Below are 20,036 nucleotides of genomic sequence, written 5' to 3' on the forward strand. Positions count from 1 at the left end.
ATCTTGACATCACCGCCTTCTAATGGCGTCTCCTCCTTAGGCTTTACCCTCTTTCTTAGAGTCTGACTCCACTGAAGAGTCTTCAAGTTCTTCCTCTCGCGCTCTCGCAAATGCTCGCTCTAGCTTCTTTTTATCCTGCATAGCACTGGTACAAACTACGTTCGTACGAAGTTCAAGAATCTCTGGTGAGGGGGCAGTGTCTGGTTTGGCGAGGAATTTCGGCTTTGAGATGGCATGACTTGGGAGTCGTAGGTTTTTGACACCAGGAGGCAAAGGGCACAAAGTAAGCTTAATCGGAATTTGAGTTTCCACTCGCGACTTCAGAGACGTTGGGTGAACTACCAACTGGGGTTTACGATAATTCTCCTGACTCATATTCGGATGGAATGCGGAAGTGTCACCATTGGTTGGGAGTTGGGATACGGAAGATTGTGTCATCGGATCGAAGTTGAGTGGGTTAACTCCGAAATTTAGACTTGGAGAGAGAGTAGAGCTCAGAGGAGAGGCGGTGCCGTTCATATTGATACTTCCAAAAGTCTCTTCTAGTTCTGAACCTGGCGACTGACGCTCCCACTGGTTCGAACCAGATTGACTTTTGCTGCGGAACGCTGAAGGCTTAGATGCATCCGATGATCCACAGAAGTAGAAAGGGCTCGCTGAGGTAGGAAAATTCTAGAGTGGAAAATGTCAACAGCGCGTTGGATATATCAGGGAAGGAGAAATCGCTCAACTTACCGTCGACGGTGATTTAGATTCTATGACTTGATTTATTGTATTTGATGGGCCCCGCAACATGTTTTTTGGTTGCTGAGATTTGTGATTGGTTTCTGGGGCAATCTCCACTTTGAGAGGGCTTGGGCTGCTAGCGGCACTATCAAAATCGAATGCGGAACTCATAGCCTTGTTGCTCGTTTCTAGGTCGGTATCCAATGGGTAGTCGCCATTAAATGGTGGCATGTCATTGGTTTGCCCAAACAAAGGCGAGTCTCCCACGGTGAAGTCGACCAAGCTCGGCCATGCTGGGGTAGAAAACCGATCCCCTGCTCTGCTACTCTGGCTAAAAACAGCAGAAGTGTTAGACGTCAGAGAGCCGTTCCGCAAATGTGAGAGAGGTGAATCAGCGGAAGAGCTATGGGTAAAATCTTCAGGAGAATCGGAACGGGTATCGGATAATGGTGACTGGGTTTCGGGAAATTTTGCTGAGGAGCGTTGATGTCCTGCTTTCATCAACCTTCCTGGGGACAGGCACGAGGTTGAGTTGGATGGTTGAGTCGCCGTGGAAGGCCGCAAAAAAAGATCATCGAAACCGTCTTCTTCATGTGGCGTTGATGCCTGCAACACAGAAGGATCAAAACATTTCATATCCCCATCACCATAAAGATGTTCCATGTCGCCGTCAACAATGAGTGGTTCGAGATGTCGAAATATAGGCGATGAGGGGTTGTTGGGGGGCCACATTGCACCCTGGAGCCCTTTATTCACACAATGTTAGCGAGTTGGAAATGTAGATCCGGGTCTGATGATCGAAAGGGTCAGAGGATTCGGGTATGTGCCGCGGATGCGGTGAGGCTCTGGAGAGGACCGAGGTCGTTCGTTGTTTCTGCCAATGTGATATGAAATCCTATACCAACTGCTGTTCACGGAAAAGACAAAACGCTAAGATGAAATGCTGAGCAACCAGTAATTAATAGTGGCAAATGTCGAGGGGACCGGACGTGATGAGATAAAATGGAAAGAAATTCCGTAAATAGCTGCAAAACCGCATTCAGCTGCTAGAGCTGCAGCGGCTATTGCGACGAATCGTAGCTCATAGGAACGGAAAATCTAATGGCGGCCTGACAAAGGCCATGGCCCTTGTGTGAGTGATGGAGATGGCTTCGACGTGGGACGGGGGGAATGGACAATGGAAGACGATGGAGAGAGCAACAAGACCGGCGGACAGCGAGGCAATGTTGAGGATAGAAAGGCACCCAGGCGCTAGTCCTGATTGGGCTACCAAGAGGGCCCTGGCCTTTTATCAGGGCCAATATCAACGCCACCACCGACTGCTCACAACAAACAAGGGACCTGGAAGGAGATATTTCACGCATCATGACATATATGATATACAATTTCTGCTACTATTACTTTACCAGCCTCGAAATTTCTGTGTCCTTTATTCTGGATTCTACTAAATTATGGTTCTGTGGGCGGTAAAAACCCAATACAGGGAACGCTGTGAACGGCCATGAACACCCTTTTTCGTCGTGGAGACCGGATCAATGATGTTGAAGAGTATGATATCTCACAATGGTACTCCGTCCATTGCCACAGATGCCATGTCATTCAATACTCTCTCATTCTTTCTTGTTATTGAAGTGTGCTCTGAAATTCACATCCACCCTTCACCGCAACAGCTTCTCAAAAACAAAGTAACACTGCATCTGCGTGTTCATGTGAACCTAACCTCTTTAGCCCTAGCTAGTCGGGATGTTTACCGCTAACATTGACCGCTTAAGTTTTGCTTTGTGGACGACAACCGCGCTTCCCTCCATACGTTGTATCGGTTTTGACGAACCTTGTTGGCACAACACCCGACATTTGGTGCTGCGACGCGCTTGGGCACACATTTTATGCGGGGACTGTCCTGAGAAACGAGGAGATGGCTAAACGTCATAAGAAATGTTCATATCTCTACAGACACTGCTAAAGTGAGGCATATGGAAAATTACCTTACTCTTGTTTGATTTGTCACTCCCTATGCTAAATACTGGCGAGTTCATGATGAAATACGTTAACCCAAGATCATCCATATGGGTTGTGGCATGCGAGAATATATTGCTTCTGCTTCCGAAGCCCCTGACTTGTCACAGGCTGAGCACTGTGTTGGTTATCCAGTCATTCCTGTGGCCCTGCATCCTCTATCTAGAGCGCCACCACCAGTGCATGAGTCATAAATTAAAATCGCTTCTACATGCTGGGATATGCTAAAACCAGCTTTTTTCCCGATGAATCGAGCGAACAAATGGCTCAGCCGGGCGATCTGCCTCTATATCACTTGCAGATTTTGCTTCCTGCGAAATCGATTCGGTTGCCGCAACCCCACCCATATCCCTGCGTGAATGCTTTCCTCCTTCATCGCTGAACAGTTTCTGTAAAACTCCATGGCATATTCCTGGTCGATTCTTTCTTGAGACTCGTGAGACGCAAACCACCTTGGTAGACAAGGGATTTTTTTAGAGTTGCGACCATAACCATAGCCGGTCTTTGGAAATATGAGTGGGAATATACGAGTTACCAGCGGCCGTAAGGTCGGAAGAGAACAACATATTATTGCGACATTACATTCAACAGCTGACCAGGAGGCCGCTGCCGCATTATGTTCTGAATGTTATTTGAATTAGCTTGGGGAAACATGCGGAATGGCGCCAGCAGTAGGAAAATCATACGTACCTACTAGGTCATCTGATCTCGCAAGTTGACGAAGGCTCTCAAGACGAAGACCACTTGTGATGCAAACACTGATAACGAGAACTGAATTAACTTTCTGAGCAAGGAACATAATTTGGTGGGGATTGTTGGAAACCGATTGAAGGGGAATATACAATCCTCCTAGAGCGAAAACTAGCACGAGAGCGATTCTCTGCCTTTTAGGAATATTTAGCCTGATGAGAATCGGCATGGGCATCGCAAGCAGGACGACATCTGTAACGATGTGCACGATCGCCGTGGATAGCCAGAATGCATCCCTATTCAAGCAGTTACCTTCTACCGTGTCATCCCAGAATCTTCTTACTGGAACGCATGTGAGAAATGACCCTACAACCACCCACAAGCCGTATATTATTAAGAAAAATAGAGCACCAGAGCAGGCTATACGTATCCGACTCCCTGGGAATATTCGGTGGTACTGTAAGGTGATGGATGCTTTGGTGCAAAAGAGGCTAGCGTTATAGATAGGGATGGATGCCCAAAGGAGCTGCATAATCAAACCTGTTAGCTCTTTCAAGTAAGACGCACAACGTTACCACCTCTGAGAACTTACGATCACCTGTTGTCTGAACGTTTCAAATGTGATTTCACTCCTATTACCACCAAGTCCGGATTTCCATTCTGCTGATCGTGAGTGTTTCCTTCCTGTATTTGAAACCCCTTTCGCTAGGGGCTAATCAAACATGAGTTCATTCCAAGGGGTTTCAATTACTTACCGCCAATGAACAATCCCATGAATCCCAGGGAGAGAATCTGGTTGCCCTGGTCAGCAAACTGTGTTGTTCACAAGGATTGATTCCCTAGCATACCAAAGACACTAAGCACGTCCAATCGTCAGAACCGATCTTTTTCACCAAAAATCCCCGTGTGTAAAGACGAGCGGATACAAAAAACACCGCCAGCGATGTGAAGGTGATTGATAATATAAGTGCGTCTTTGGCTTTATCCTCCGACTCCTCACTCAATCCATTTTGCATCGCCCAATTGGAGGTTTCCATCTGCACCTCCTACTTTCGAATTCATCCGACGTCGTAAATATTGCGTATGTCAATGACATCTGAAATATGTTTGCTGATCTCTCTAATCTCGAAAACTCAGTGTTCTCAACTACCTATTGGCACCCGAAGAAAAAATGGGGGGAACTTGATGAGCTATAAAGTACACAACTTTTTGTGATGGATGTATGTTATTTAGGATATGAATGATACTGTGGGCAGTATTTCTAGGCGAGGCATTCAACCCAGATAGGCATGCAAGCCTTTATATTTGAGGGCCGAGAGACAAATTCTGGCCACTTTGGGGAGTCTCCAAGGTCTTATCGTTTCTTACCGAAGAGGAATCCGCTATAGGTAGTTGTAGTAGTACATTACATAACATAAATTTTACTCCTTGATATCAATATTATCGAGTCCAAATTATTCGGACACCCCTCCATCGTTTGCGATGTCAAAGGGTGGTTACCGCCACTCCCGAAGAATTTTGCCGAGGCGGCTTGTCCCATAACTAACGCACATAGCCCTAACTTCAACCTCCGCCACTCTGGTGCACTGCCATCACTTGTCGGCTCTCAGAAACGAAACCCTTGGGTCAACTATTGCTGCAGGCAAAGCCATACGACGTGTGGGGTTTATAACTATCAGATCACGAACAATGACCGCCCTGAACCCCCGCAGCCCTACGAACCCTGTGGTGTTCTTCGATATCACACTTGGAGGTATGTGTATGGATAGCCTCGCGCATCAGCAAAATGTTATGATATTTGTGAAAACCTTGGGGCATTAGTTATGTACATGCAATATGAAAACGAAGAAGGGAGAAGAGGAGAGAGCTGTTGGGGTGCTGCAAGGCTGACAGGCTTCTGTTTCGAGATCCAAAAAGCCTCGTCCCGACTTCAGTTCAATGGGCATGCCACGCCTCAACATATTATTGGGACGCTCGATCTGAAGTAGCTTGTAAATTGCCGTTCTGTTTTCTGCTTGCCACTTTCCTGTGTGCAACTCCTCTATCGCTATTGGACCAGCACTATGCCACCACTGTGTCGTTGTAGAAAATAAATATAGAGACGAAGAAATATCCGTGCTAACTATTTCCTCTAGGAGAACCGCTTGGTCGAATCAAAATGGAGCTCTTCGCAGATGTCACACCCAAGACAGCAGAGAACTTCCGCCAATTCTGTACCGGCGAGAGCAAAAATCCCCGCGGCCGACCGCAGGGGTACAAGGGCTCCAAATTTCATCGAGTGGTATGGATCCCCTCAGGTTCCTTCACGGGTTGATTTTCTTCAGGGCTGGCACTTCGGTCTGCTGCATACTTTGAATGCTTTCTTTGAATTTTCAGAATTTCCTATCTTGCCACAGAGTCTCCTCGGTTCCTGATTCAATATGCGGTCGTGAAGACCCAAACCAACCCGGCTTCGCTAGCTAACTAGTCTAACTGATGGGCTTTGCAGATCAAAGACTTTATGATTCAGGGTGGCGATTTTATAAACGGCAATGGCACTGGCAGCGCAACCATATATGGCACTGGCAAGTTTCCTGACGAAAACTTCAATCTCACCCATGACCGCCCGGGTCTTCTGAGCATGGCTGTAAGTCCAAGTTACGTGCTCCTCCGCTCTTCTTGTCCCCATCAGATAATATATCTATATATATGTATCGCAAGCTAACTTTCGCCGGCCCCTTTTTCTTTTAACATAGAACTCCGGTCCAAACACCAATGGCTGCCAATTCTTCATCACAACAACCGCCACACCATTTCTGAACAGCAAGCATGTCGTTTTCGGCCAGGTTCTTGATGGCATGGACATTGTGCGCATGATTGAGAACACACGGACGACGAGAGACAAGCCAAATCAAGATGTAGTCATTGCGCAGTGTGGGGAGATGTAATGGACCGTTCACGAAATGGAATATCAATAATAATTCGATGAGATGAAATGAATGACAACATAAATATGAGGGTTTACAACAGACGCCGAATCCAGCCCATTCTGTCCTAAGACAATGACTCTCCAATCAATGGTCACTGAGAAAGAAAAAGTTGTACAGAGGAACGAGTAGGACGCCTACTTAGATAGCTGCAAAAGGCGAAGAAAAAAAAAGAAATAGAGAAAAGAGAAAAAGGACAAAAGGAGATAACTGCATGTTCAATCACCTTCAATAAAATGGAACTTGTGGAGGTGTGGATATCACAAAAAGTTGACCCTGCATCACCGTTTTCGCATGCTATGTGCCAAAATATGTTTACCCAGCTATTGGACATAAAACACTAGTGGGCATGAACCGGAAGATGGAGTGAGAATAATAACATGTCCAATATTGTTGGACGTTGACCTTGAAATATGCCTGAGTTGAATGAAGTGATAGTTAAAGTTAGGCGAGACTAAATATGTGAGAGGTATTGATGAATTCAAACTCCGTTGCAGAAAGAAAATAAAAAGGCAAGAAAAATTAAAACATAGATAAAAGAAAGGAGAGAGAGACAACGAAATGGTCTATCACTGATCCAACACGAGAAAAAAAAGAACAAAGGAGAAACAAAATCAAAGAAATTTCTCCAAATACTCCGTCGCAGCCTTAATAGCTTCATCTAGCTTTTCGGCCTCCGTTCCATTTCCAATGGAGATGGGCGCTTTACCTCCCGCACGCCCACCAACAATGCTCGACACAGTATTAGCCCAGTCATTAGGCGTTGCTCCTTGCTCACTTAAAGCCTATTAGGGAAAAAAAATCAAGTTCAGTTAGCATTAGCTCATTCGCTGATTGCGTCGTTGACCGTGAACAAAAAAAAATTGGTTAATTAAGAAAAAAACATGAAAACGTACCTGAGCAACATGGCAGCCATGCACAACCTTGCCTGCCTCCTTATCCGCCGCAAACACATAAACAGATTTGTCTTGCATCTTGGTCTTGACGAAATTCAAAGAATCGCTCAAAGCTTTGGGATTCGCCGAGATTGGCAATTGCATCACAAGATGCGGCGCAACTTTATTCTCAGGTGCCTCGAAATATCCTGTGATGGCATCAAGCGCTTTTTTCGACTCCAGCTTTTGCGCCGCCTTCTGGCCCTCAAGCACCTTCTTGTGGATCTGCGCAAACTGCTCCCGGAACCGCGCTTTTTCAACCGCAGATATCGATAGCTGATTTAGATCTACCTGCAGCAACTTGGCCTCAATCTCCTTTTGTGGGCCAAGCTCCATTTTTTCAAAGCGCCGTAGGCGCTCACCAAATTCTTTCGCGATGCGTTGGACCTCGTGTGCCTCTTCACCTGTAACGGCAATTATGCGTCGGATTCCCTTCGCAATCCCGCTCTCTTCAAGGATGACAAGATCTTTGATATCGCCCGTCTTCTGGACATGGGTGCCGCCGCAGAATTCGATACTGATGTCCTTCCAGCGTGGATCATGGACATTTTGGAGGATCTCTTCGAGTTCGACACCGACGGAGACGACGCGGACGGGGTCTGGATAGGTTTCGCCGAAGACGGCGCGGACGCCAGATATTCCCCGGGCGGTGGCGAGAGGAACGTCCTTGGCATACACTGCGCAGTTTTGACGGATATAGTCGGTGGATATCCGTTCGATTTTTTCAAGGTCAGAGTCTGAGACAGCAGACTTGTGAGAGAAGTCAAAGCGTAGCTTCTCAGCAGCGACAAGGGAGCCATTGTGCTCGATACCATCGCCGAGAACCTGACGGAGGGCGAAATGAGAATGTGAGTACCTGTGTGTTGTTTCGGGATGGGCCATCTTCGGAGTTCGTCGTATTCAGCAATGACGGAGTCATTGACATTGAAGGAGCCGTATTTCATGAACCCTGTGTGAAGTATGTATCCTCCGTATACCTGGACATCTTCCACAGCAAGCTCCGCCTTGCCATCGATAATGATCTTTCCAGTATCATTCTCCTGACCTCCTTGCTCTGCGTAGAAGTTGGTGCGGTCGAGGATAATACCAAATTGCTCTCCCTGTGGGATATGTTTGGTTGAATCGACAAAATTCTTGTTATAATATATCGCCTTAATTTGCGATGTGATGTTGCCCCTCCCAAACTTCGCATCCTCATTCGTTTTGGGGACATCTTCCATGGTCTCGAGGAGGCCAAGATCATGAACAGTCAACTTCACTACATCTGCAGTTCGTTTCCCTTGGCCCTTGCTTGCCTCCTTTGCTTTTAACCGAGCTTCTTCGAATTCAGCATTATCAATAGTTAGACCTCGCTCCTCAGCCATCAGCCGCGTCAAATCCACAGGGAAACCAAAAGTATCGTAAAGCCGCCATACATCTGCCCCGTGTAGTTTACCAAACCCCTTTTGCTTAGCCTGCAGGGCATATTCCTCAAAGAGGCGTTCCCCACGGTCGAGTGTCTTGGCGAAGGAGATTTCCTCCTCATCCAAAATTTCCATTACATCTGTCTGTTTCCGTCTGATTTCAGGGAACATATCGCCCATCTGATCGACCAGGGTAGGGACAATTTTCGAAAAGAATCCGCCAATTTCAACATTTAAATATTTGCGCGCATATCGAGCACCTCTCCGGAGAACTCGTCGAACTACATAGCCCCGACCTTCATTATTTGGAGAAGCGCCATCGGAAATAGCAAACGTGAGAGTTCTAACATGGTCAGCAACAACGCGGTATGCAGTATCAATTCCATCGGTGTCTTCATCATGGAATTTCCCGGTATATGGACGGCAACCCGTAATCTCACTGATCTTTCCGAAAAGCGGGGTAAAGACATCTGTGTCATAGTTTGACGATTTGTTTTGGAGGATTGAAACGAGGCGCTCATAACCCATCCCGGTGTCGACGTGTTTGTTAGGTAAGGGGCGCAGGGATTTGTCAGGCTCGCGATTGTATTGGATGAAGACGTTATTCCAGATTTCCAGCACATTCGGGTCATCCTGGTTCACGAGATGGGAAGCATTGCGGCCTCCGATTCGATCGTAATGGATTTCGCTGCAGGGACCGCATGGCCCTTGCTCTCCCATCTCCCAAAAATTATCCTTCATATTCCCAGAGAGGAGGTGATCCTCTGCAACGCCCACGGACAACCATAATTCTTTAGCCTCCAAATCAGGGCCGATGCCCGCATCGGGATTTCCCTCGAAGTAGGTCACGTATAACCGGGCAGGGTTAAGGCCGTAAACTTTAGTGAGAAGATCCCACGAATATCTGATAGCTTCCTTCTTGAAATAGTCTCCAAAACTCCAGTTACCCAGCATCTCAAAGAAGGTCTAGAAACAACAAAATAAGTCAGAATCGCCACGCCCAGTAGACCGGTGTTCACTATCAAGAATAAACTCACATGGTGATAACTGTCCTTCCCAACATCATCAAGATCCTGAAAAGAAAAAAATTTATCAGTATAAAATCAGTAGGCACAATCCTTGCGCAAACATGCACATACATTATGTTTTCCACCAGCACGTATACACTGTTTCCACATGTCAGCATTCTGTATCTACTATAAGTCTCAATAAAGCGGAAAAAGGCACGCCACACACCTTCTGCGAGTTATGCGCACGTCTCAGGGTCGCAAAATCCGAGTTTGGATCAACAGTGCCCAGGAAAATGGACTTGTACTGGTTCATTCCCGCATTTGTGAATAGTAGAGTTGGGTCTGAGAGGGGTACAACGGAAGAGGAGGGCACTGTATACGGTTTTCATGGAGTTAGGAAATATGCAAATATGCAAATATATATATGTACATGTTACCCGAATATATTTAAAAAGCCAGAACCAGAAAAAAAAGCAGGACGAGGGGGGAAACCACCCCACTTACCAAAGGTATGGCCATTTTCCTTGAAAAAGTCTAGAAAGGCATTCCGCACGCGCAGAGCCGGCCACTCTGGCTGCTCGACAGTCTGCGCCGAAGCCATCTTGAAAGCCGAGTGTGCTAGACGGTGGTGGTGGAAACGGGCGGTAGGAGTGGCGATGGCGGGCGTGGATGTCGAGGGGTGGACGATATCGGGGGAGGGGAAACGGCGGCGGGTGAAGAAGCGGGTGAAGAAGCCTCCAGAAACACCGCCAGCAACACCAATACCAATACCAATACCAGCACAATCACCAGCTCCCACGCGCGAACTCAATATCAATCCCCGGCGCAGCACCACGCCTCGCACGACTCTTTCTCCTCCTATTCCCATCCAAACGAGAAGAACGGGGGAGACGAACGGGGCTAGACAATAAAGTGGGCGAGCTATGCCTTCCTGACAGTGCTGTCTCGTCCCTGGGCACACGAGTACCTTTTCCGTCAAACAACAAACGGCTGGCAGGGAATGGCGTCGGCGAGTGCGGTGTCGCTGGGCCACCAAGGCCGTGGCAAAAAGAGACCTGCCGGTGAAGAGCTCGAGGGAGAGCAACGACGCCTAGCGAAAAAGTTTGGATTGATGCACATCGGTATGTTCTGAGTTGTTTTTAATGATTCAATTGATTAGCTGCATTGGACAGTCTCAATTTACTGGAATAAACTAACATTCTGCTTCCCTTGCCCTTTGTTATTATTATTTTGTTCTTATAGCTCCATCTATTTCTATTCCACCTCCCATCCCTCGTACTCCGTTGAATAATCAAAATGATTCCCCTTCCACATCCCCCCCTGTGCTCCAACCACAATACCCGATACCCGTTGCTTCTGCTACCGCGCCCGTGGACGAGTTCATGCAAATAGACGAAACAAAACACAGAGTCTACATCCACGATCTGGACCGCGAAATCGCAGAGATCGAAACACAAGAAAAGAACGACACGCCATTCCTCCGCGATATCGAGAAGAGTCTCATATGTGTCCCCAAGTCCGTCCTAGGGGCTAGTAGCGACAGTAGTCACACCATTCCTTCCGCCAATAATGCGCTCGTGCTGTACCGGCCGCCGTCGTCGTTGAGCGTGCCGAAACCGCAGGATGGTGTGCCCATGGCTGTTGTCGAGGCTACGGAGCCGGCACATGCGAAGGCCGAGTCTGCGAGAACGGAGAAAGAGCAGGCAAAGGATATGGCGAAGGAGATTATTAGGGAGAAGGGACATGGGGCTCTAGGGATGAGTATCCTGTGGAGTGGCTCGTCATTGGATTTACTGGCATCCTCGACATCTGCAATGCTCCCTTTGCCCGACCCCCTTGATCTGGATTCACCGTTTGACGCTGAGCCGATGGAGATCGATGATAATTGAATACCAATCGTTCTTAGAGGGGTGTTTTGTTCTATTCTTCAAAGACGGTCGGTTCGAAGCGCCCACTTAAGGAGCTGATATTACAGGTGCTTTAATTATTTACATTGAGGCGAGGTATATCCTCTCTGCAATTATAGAAGCAGGTACCCGATAAGCCAGATTCTTCTCAGGAATCGGGTTCTCGGTTAGTACGTTACTTCTGAGGCTGTGGAAATGATACTCCAGCTGATGCTGTGGCTACCCAGGAGTCCCATGTCCACTAGCTCTTCCAATGAATCGCTGGGTATCATGGGGTCTACTGTTGATCTTCGATGAGGTGGATTGGATACAAGTGTTGTCGAACGGGTCTGGGCTGGCTCCGGGCGTTGCTGGAGTAATTTAATAAAGTCCCTGCATTTTCCATTTTCGGTTACACTGATGGTGTTGTCCTTATTATATATAGAAACATACCTTCTGAATTGTAGCAGGTACTGGCTTTATTGCTTGGTTATCATAATTTGGATATGTAGAGCAGAATCAAGTTAAATATTCATGGAATAAGGCACTTTCATCCAAGATTGATAAAAGGCCTAATGCACATGAAGTATTCGATTTGAAATATGAAATATACACTGGGCATCAAACTCCTTCCTAGAAGGAAGAGGAAGAAGCATTTTTGAGTCAAATAATAAAAGTGAAGGATGTAGCCTCTCACAGCTTCCGTTTCAACTCTGAGCTGAGAGATGGTTAAATCCGGTTATTTCACAATTCCTCATAAGCACTCCTTACCTTGCTCCATACCCCTATTAATCAACATCTCCTTTGTCCATGGCATCAGCATCTCATACTCACTCCCATAATTCTGACTAATGGCAGAGCGCAAACTTGCAGTCGTGGAATGTGTGTGTCCATGAGTTCAATGACATCTGGAAGAAGCTCATTGAGAAGGTCGTGACCCAATGGAGGTTATCCTTTGTCCGTCTCGCGTTTAGATGTTAGCTTTCCACGAATGAGATGGCATCGACGGATTGGGTCCATATAACTGTTGAGAGAGCGAAAAGGGATAGGAGGCGTCAGACAGTCTTGTAGATGGGTACGTCAACGGATGATTGACCCGACACCGTCAGTGAGATCCTGGAGAACGAGGAATGTTTGCGCAGCCGCGATGATCTGCATCAGGTTATTTTTGGCGATTGCCGCGCTGCAACCTCCTTTTTCTGTTTTTTTTTTTTTTTTTTCTAGATCTTTGCTGCACGCATTTACTGTAGTATCCAGAATGCGCGATGTCTGAAGATAGGGTACTAGATATCCGGATCCAGGGACTCTGCTCCGGGGGATGGAGGTGGATTGCCAATGTCGATATTTCTTCTCTGTTCCAGATCCTCCTTCCACCTTATGTGAAAGTTTTCATAGCTTTCGCTGCAACTCAAATTTCGATAATGTGATCTCCAAGCGTTGCTAACGCTAAATATATGACCGATAGAGGGAAGTGTGAGTCTGGTCAAGCCTTATCATTCTAAAATGTCCAGCATTTCATCCCATTCCAATTAGACATCCGAGTACAAATAAATAGACGCTTTGGCGAGTGGCTTGGTGCGGTTTTCGAAACAGAGGATGAATGCATCTGCCTCATTTTTTGCATCCAGCCCAAGCCCTTTTGAAGGAACTGGATTCCTGGAAAGAGATTTGTTTGAGGTGTTTCTTGAACTTCATTTATTAATTAATGAAAACCAATTACATTCAGGCCATTTCCGCTAAACCCGACCTCTTCCTACCAGTATTATTGGGAATCATGGAGTTAGCCCAAGATGATTCAAGGATGGATAGGTAGATGAGTATCAGACACATTTTAGTTGACGACAGCAGGCATAGATAAGTGAGGCAAGTCTGTCGCCCTGCATAGTTGAAATGATATGAGCCAATAGGTCAAAAAAGAAATATGAAGCACGCCTGTCGTTTGCTGGCGGGATAGCCATACTCTCCAGTTGCACCATTCTGTTGGTGACCGGAACAATGATATTCCGCCACAACTCCACCGAAGCTTCAAGGAACAATGTAGGACCAAAGACTTGGAGCTTGATCTCGATACTCAGCCATGAACTAATTTTTATATTCGGCTCAATAACTCCAGATAGACAACAAAGGAACCGAATATGACACAGTCAGGCCCTCAGCGTCCTCCCTCGCCAGGCGATAAGCGCAAGCGCGACGAAGTCCAGGACGTAGATAATGCTTCGCATACCGATAGCGAGCCTCAATCAAATGGCAAGAGTGAACGGAGCAAAAGGCAAAAGGTCATTGGGCCAACATTGCCCCCCAATCTCGGAGAAGTTGAGGACAGCGACAGCAGTGATAGCGAGAGCGACGATGGTTACGGACCGTCGTTGCCCCCAGGAGATACAGATGTGACTGTGAAAGCAGATATCGAGGAGAAAGGCCAGAATGAATCAGCAGAGGAGAAACCAAAGTCTACTCAAAGAGATGATTGGATGCTTCACCCCCCCAGAACATGGAGACTGGTCGTCGCGTGTCGATCCAACAAAGATCCGCAATCGGAAATTCAATACGGGCAGGAGTGCGGCACCGAAAACTTCGTCTGGCATAGGCACTTGGACTGAGACGGCTGAGGACAAGCGAAAACGGTTAGAGGCTGAGGTTATGGGCATACAAGCCCCGGCGAATTCCACAGCCGTGCCGACAGTACAAAGCTCCGAGCATGACGATGCGATGGCAAAACGGGTACGAGAATACAATGTAAGTCTAGTGAATGAGCAGTCTGAACTGGGGGTAAATATCAACTAGCTAACGGCTTCATGCAGGAGAAGAAGCGGAGTAAGACACTCTACGCGCAACATCAAGCTCGGCCCTCGAAGGGAGAGGAGGAGGATGACCCTAGTGCCCGTCCATTCGATAAAGAGAAGGATATTCGTGGCCCAACAAAGATCAACCACGCTCAAAGACGAGAGTTGCTTAACCGCTCCTCTGATTTCAACTCCCGATTTTCTGGCGGGAAATTTTTGTAATTTTGATTGAGGTGTTTGGATCAAGACGCTACTTGTTCTCCCTGGCATGTATGCATGGCTGGAGCCCGTATATGTTGCCCTCAAGATGGATGAGACGGTCAGAGGCTAAACTTTTATCGGCTCCGGGTGAAAGCCACCACTCTTCGACACAGTGTATCTGCCTGTCGGTATATCGCGATGCTCTGCACGAGATGCGCGATGAACTTCCGTTTCGTTATACCCATAAATTCTCGACGATATCTTAAGCATCCAGGTCTAATCGGATAGGAATCAATGCAGAATGGAGCATGAAAACAATTCGGATACACTTAGATATCAAAGACTGGTGTGGCGAAGGACACTTCGCAGCATTATCTTTCGCGATACCTGCCTAGGACACTTTGGGAAGTGAGAGCCTCGTGCAGGAGTACAGATATGTTTATTGGCGTTGACAAGCTCGTCGAGCGGGTGGGCCCAGCGAGCGCAACAATCGGGAAGGTGAGAAATGATGACTCAATAGGACTCAATAAAATGAATGTAAACTATAGATACAGGCATACGATAGTTGAATATATGGTTTCATATGAAAACTGAAGCCGAAGAACATATATTACTTCCGGCAATTATGTCTGTTAATCGCATATTTCGTCGCGACTGAAAAATGAAGGGATACACTCACTCCTTACTAAGGAGAGTTGTTTAAATGATAAAACTGAGGTTTGAATTCAGCCCAACCATTATTGTCTTTAGAAGTCAAGAACAATTGACTAACTATATATGCTAGAATTTCTACTTCATGAGGCATATAGCCCAAGCGTGCCATTATCGCCCACGACCTGAATTTTATGCTTATATCTAAAGGCACACCGTTAACTATTGACAATATAATACGGCTGGCTCTATGCAGCTTATTGCTGACCTGTCTGGTTTTCCTCTTTGCACCCTAGATCATGCTAAGGGCCCCTATCATGGATGGTGGTGGATGCTGTAATTGGTAAAAAGTATAAGATGAACGCATGCAGAACAACTTGCTGAACTTGTTATATCCAGGAGAATTGATAGTACTTTTTCCATTGCAATTTTTCTGCCTTAGTGCCTTAGGGTTTTGAAGTTTACTAAGGCAGTGCGTACTGTTACTAAAGACCCAATAACAGCCCGGAATCCATCACATATGCAATGTTTTACATGTATATCTGATAAAACCCACATATCAAAGCAGAGCTTTCAGGCTGATCCCGGGGCCTGTTAGAATTGGCGCATTGACACATGACGAATTAGGGTTACTGTAGATCAACCTGTCATCTTTCATCCATGACGAGCATATGTCAAACACCAACCCAACGACGGTGCTTGGACAGCCCAATACTACGCAAAGCGCAGACGGCATTACATTCGAAAGCCGAGCTCGTTTCAATCAGAAACCTGAACAGTGGGCTCTTGTCAGGATTTTTGGCAGACCTTAAATCAGCGCGACCACCAGTCGATTAAGGACATACATATACACCGTGGAAAATGCTAAGCAGCAGCGTTCATCCCTTCCTTGTTATTCTGGACTTCTATTAATCATTGCGAAGTCCGGGGGACTCTCTATAAGCCAAATCATGTGCCGGATGGAATGCCGTGTCCCCTGGGGTTTCCCCCTTAAAATTCTGGATAGTACAATTTATTCAGGACCTGGTGAACCATCTCTCTCGAAAATAGCCTGGTTATCCAGGTCCGTGCTTGGATCCTTCCTGAGCTGACGACCACTGTGATAAATTGCTGCGCTGGCTTGGGGCATGGTTGTGCGTTGTGGGCCCTCCTTTGCAGTCTGTATCCGGATCAGGACGGGTGGAGTTAAGATGCAGCTGTACTCGAATCCGTTGGTTTAGAAATCAACAAAGGGGTTGTGGGTTGAGCGCGGTTGGAATTTCCTGGTAGTGCCGGTTACCACAACCGTGACTACCTTACCATTTTGGTGTTTTATTGTATGACTATGGAAAGGTTGTCTGAATCCCTGGTCGGTGGATGAGGGCGTGTAGTTGTTAAGAACTACCAAGTGCCATTAACAGAGAAACAGTTTGATAAGACTCTCTTTATCATATTTTCAATTCTTGAATGCTTGAAAGGTACAAAATGCTCGATTACCCTAGCATACTACTAGCAACATGGAACACACCTATCTGGCATCAACGAGCAACCCCATGTATCATACAAAATCCTTCAACGGGAGCAAAAACAAGATCAACACACTACACGTGCAAATGAAGTAGCCAATATCACCAGTTTCAAGGAAGAGAAATGAAGAAGAAGTAGAAGCAGAAGTATAGGAAAGAAAGTAACGAACAAAAGGAAAAAATCAACTCCCCTCATGTTTCATCTACAGCATCGGGCTTATGAAACGACAAGCCTCTCCTCCGTCCAAGCATTCAACAAGCCCAGTATTTTCAATGAAAGTGCTGATCCCTAATTCTCCCGTCTTGGACGTGTCGGTGGGTCTAGTTCATCATGTCTGCGAACCGGCCTTACCTCTCTCACCTCTGTCACCAACCGTCGGTCAAAACCTCCGCGCGAAATAGCAGGGTTGTGTGCTGGCCTGTGTCTTGAATAGCTGCGTTCTTGTGGCGGCTCGCGCCGCCGCCTCCGTGCGTATTGATCTGGGTTGCTGGGGCGGGTATGGTTGCGAGAGGGATGGTCAAGTGTGTCGGACGTATAATAATAGTACATTTCGTACTCATCATACTCATCTACCCCTAGGTGACTCGTTAGATAGCGATCCGTGGGATACCAAATGAGACGGAAATTATTAGCGCACTCACCTCGAGGCCCTCGCACATGTTCCCTTGTTAAGTATCGCCGATCGTCCGGATGAGATTGAAAACTACGGGGGACGATTGTGGGAAGCGCTCCGCCGAGGCGGAGGAGGAGGAGGGCGAGCTCGCCTTCTACTTTTCACGGCCACGTGGTTCTGCTACCTCGGCGCAGGAGGGGTATTCGTAATGCCTTCGGCTGTCATCGTAGAAAGTTTGCTGCACTTGTTCGGAGCGCCAGAGAATGTGTGTCTGAATGATAAATTGGCATTGCTGCGTTACCATCTGAAGGATGAGGGGGTGGTGGGCCAGCTGGATAATATCCAGCACCGTTCGCCGGATTGTGCGGGATAAGATAGGGCGAAATGGTTGACGTATCTGCTCGAATCTGCGGTATTCGTCCGTCTGAAGTCCGGTTCATCGGTTTGATTGGAAAAGCGCACAGTGCCGGTTCTTGAGTCATATCTCCCAGACCCTACAAGATTTGCATCAGGATGCACAGGCCGCACCGGCTTTTTAGTGAAATCACGTCTTTTCTCGCCCTCTTCCTCGCTGCTATCGTATATATTCTTGATATTCTTCTTCGTGGAGCCTTTTTTTCTATGCTTTCCTTTGCTTTTGTGTTTCTGGCCTTGCTTCTTAACTGGAATATCACTTTCGCTACTGCCGTCTATATCACTCTCTTCGCTAGTGCTGCCATAGTGTCTCCTGTGCCCGCCGCGATGAGAGTTTCTCCTGCGACCTCTACAATCACAGGAATGGCAGCATTTAACGAAGACTCGAGCTGCACAGTGGTCGATACTGCCTGATGGAGCGACCACGAGTACACGTTGCCCTATCTTTCCTGCCCACTCGGGAGACAATTCTTCACACGAATCAAAGATTTGCGCCATAACTTTCGGCGAGAAAGGCTGCCTTGGATACTGTAGTGGATGTTGCTGCGGATGCGGGTATTGTTGAAACTGTTCATACAGTGGTGCTTGTATCTGCTGGGGTTCAGGTGAGCTTGCAGGTTCAAATATCTTCTGATCAGGCGCTTGAGATGGTCTATGTTTCTGTGAAACCGGGTGGGAATTAAATAGTGCATCTGCTAATAAGGTGCCCGGAGTCTTGATTCTTCTTGGTCGACGGACAAATGCGGGTTTTCCCGAGGGTTGTCTTTGCACGTAAATGGCACCGGGTTCCATGTAAGATGACGAGGAGGCACTACAGACGTGGATGACTCGAAAGTTAGAAAGATCCGAGTTATTTCAGCATACCCACTGACGAATTGGAGGTGCCGGTACAGACCACGTCGGGGTACTCCCTCCTGAGCTCTCGCTCGAGTCTTCTTGAATGTGCATCGTCGGCAAGTGGGAATATCCCGATAATAATTTCAATCACTCGTACTGGTTTGGCGACTGTGAAAAGAACTTTTGGGGAACAAATAACGGGAATATCAGAAAAACAAGCATGCCATAATCCAAAGTTTCCAGATACAACTTCCGGTGCTCGTCTTCCAATATGATGAACTGGAAGCTGCAATTGATACCCTTTCAACAAGACAAGCGGCCACGCTGGGGAAGCATCGACTCTGGGTGTCGCCTTTCTTCTTTCACCTCAATATTTAGGTTATTCGAATAAGATACGGTAGGCAGGAGACAGTAAAACAGTCCTGAAACAGCAACACCTCTTGAATATGGAAATGTCCATGGCATGCATAGTTATAGCCACCATCAGACCGGAGTGTGTATATATGCATTGGAGATGGACGACACAAAGAGGCAACGGAAGTGCGAAACTTGTTGCAGTCCCTAGCTAAGGACTCTTGAAGAGAATTGACAAAGAAGCATTGGGACGGGAGGCGAAGAGTCCTCCGGAAAAATATGCCAAAGAGCAACGGAGAAAGACATTCTTCCTTGACACGGAAAAAGTAGTGATAAAGAGAACCCCGCCAAAGGTTCCAATCTCATCATAGAACTGATATTCTTCAACTTTTTGTTGCCTTTTGAAACCCGCACTCCATTGTCACTGGATGCAGCATCATGGCCGAGGACGGACGCGTTGCATCGGTTAGACTTGGGAGGAAAGTAACAAGCAGATGATGAGATCCTTCTTTGATCAAAGCAGAGCTCGAGATGGGAAAAGGCAACCAATGATGACACACATGGTGGCGTTTAGCCTGGCTTTGGGGTTGTTGGGAGTTGGCTTTTTTGGGGCCTTCTTTGGTGGTGGTTGTTTGAAACAATCTGGAAGAAGAAAAAGAAAACTTGAAAGACACTCTAAAAATAGGTCAGTAGTGGAATCGAGCTGGCCGAAGCCACCTCGATTTGATATTTATCTCCAGCGGTCGGCCAACTGTTCTCTGTCATAATGTGATCCATACAACACGGGGAACTGTCTTCTCTCGAGCTTTCTCTCGTCCAGCGTACAGAGTATATTTGAGTCGCCAGAAAGGTCAGGCCAATGTTATGGCGTCCATAGGCTGGTATCCATAGTAGCTGCTCCTCACCATCTATCTGCTCGAGATCAGATATTCTGCAAAGTTGGTCGGCAGAATGTGTATCCTGTGTGTCTGCCTCGTGGCATCTCCCATACGCTACTAGTAACTATCCTCTCATAGCAGAATCCACATAAAAATACGATCCTACA

General features: G+C 47.0%; 6 protein-coding genes across 6 annotated transcripts; 3 read left to right on the forward strand and 3 right to left on the reverse strand.

Annotated features, from left to right (window-relative positions):
• Positions 1–36: 36 nt before the first annotated feature.
• Positions 37–1,458, reverse strand: HCAG_01868 (predicted protein; the record flags this gene model as incomplete). The annotated part of the gene is made up of 3 exons (XM_001544771.1): positions 37–672; positions 736–1,057; positions 1,232–1,458. 3 exons carry the CDS (start codon positions 1,456–1,458, stop codon positions 37–39), a joined length of 1,185 nt encoding a protein of 394 aa, XP_001544821.1.
• Positions 1,459–3,028: 1,570 nt separating this feature from the next.
• On the reverse strand, positions 3,029–4,469 carry HCAG_01869 (predicted protein; the record flags this gene model as incomplete). Its single annotated transcript, XM_001544772.1, has 5 exons — positions 3,029–3,363; positions 3,433–3,958; positions 4,025–4,116; positions 4,188–4,224; positions 4,281–4,469. The coding sequence occupies 5 exons, from the start codon at positions 4,467–4,469 to the stop codon at positions 3,029–3,031; spliced, it is 1,179 nt and encodes a 392-aa protein (XP_001544822.1).
• A 1,121-nt stretch (positions 4,470–5,590) lies between these two features.
• Positions 5,591–6,359, forward strand: HCAG_01870 (peptidyl-prolyl cis-trans isomerase; the record flags this gene model as incomplete). The annotated part of the gene is made up of 3 exons (XM_001544773.1): positions 5,591–5,713; positions 5,921–6,058; positions 6,168–6,359. The coding sequence occupies 3 exons, from the start codon at positions 5,591–5,593 to the stop codon at positions 6,357–6,359; spliced, it is 453 nt and encodes a 150-aa protein (XP_001544823.1).
• Positions 6,360–7,012: 653 nt separating this feature from the next.
• On the reverse strand, positions 7,013–10,347 carry HCAG_01871 (hypothetical protein; the record flags this gene model as incomplete). Its single annotated transcript, XM_001544774.1, has 7 exons — positions 7,013–7,183; positions 7,295–8,158; positions 8,311–9,702; positions 9,774–9,809; positions 9,876–9,902; positions 9,973–10,118; positions 10,251–10,347. 7 exons carry the CDS (start codon positions 10,345–10,347, stop codon positions 7,013–7,015), a joined length of 2,733 nt encoding a protein of 910 aa, XP_001544824.1.
• Positions 10,348–10,746: 399 nt separating this feature from the next.
• Positions 10,747–11,635, forward strand: HCAG_01872 (predicted protein; the record flags this gene model as incomplete). The annotated part of the gene is made up of 2 exons (XM_001544775.1): positions 10,747–10,867; positions 10,989–11,635. 2 exons carry the CDS (start codon positions 10,747–10,749, stop codon positions 11,633–11,635), a joined length of 768 nt encoding a protein of 255 aa, XP_001544825.1.
• A 1,992-nt stretch (positions 11,636–13,627) lies between these two features.
• HCAG_01873 (predicted protein) lies at positions 13,628–14,637 on the forward strand (the record flags this gene model as incomplete). The annotated part of the gene is made up of 4 exons (XM_001544776.1): positions 13,628–13,669; positions 13,759–14,019; positions 14,066–14,368; positions 14,434–14,637. The coding sequence occupies 4 exons, from the start codon at positions 13,628–13,630 to the stop codon at positions 14,635–14,637; spliced, it is 810 nt and encodes a 269-aa protein (XP_001544826.1).
• Positions 14,638–20,036: the final 5,399 nt, after the last annotated feature.

Source organism: Histoplasma capsulatum, genomic scaffold (genome assembly GCF_000149585.1).
Source record: "Histoplasma capsulatum NAm1 scaffold_1 genomic scaffold, whole genome shotgun sequence".
Lineage (NCBI taxonomy): Eukaryota > Fungi > Ascomycota > Eurotiomycetes > Onygenales > Ajellomycetaceae > Histoplasma > Histoplasma mississippiense.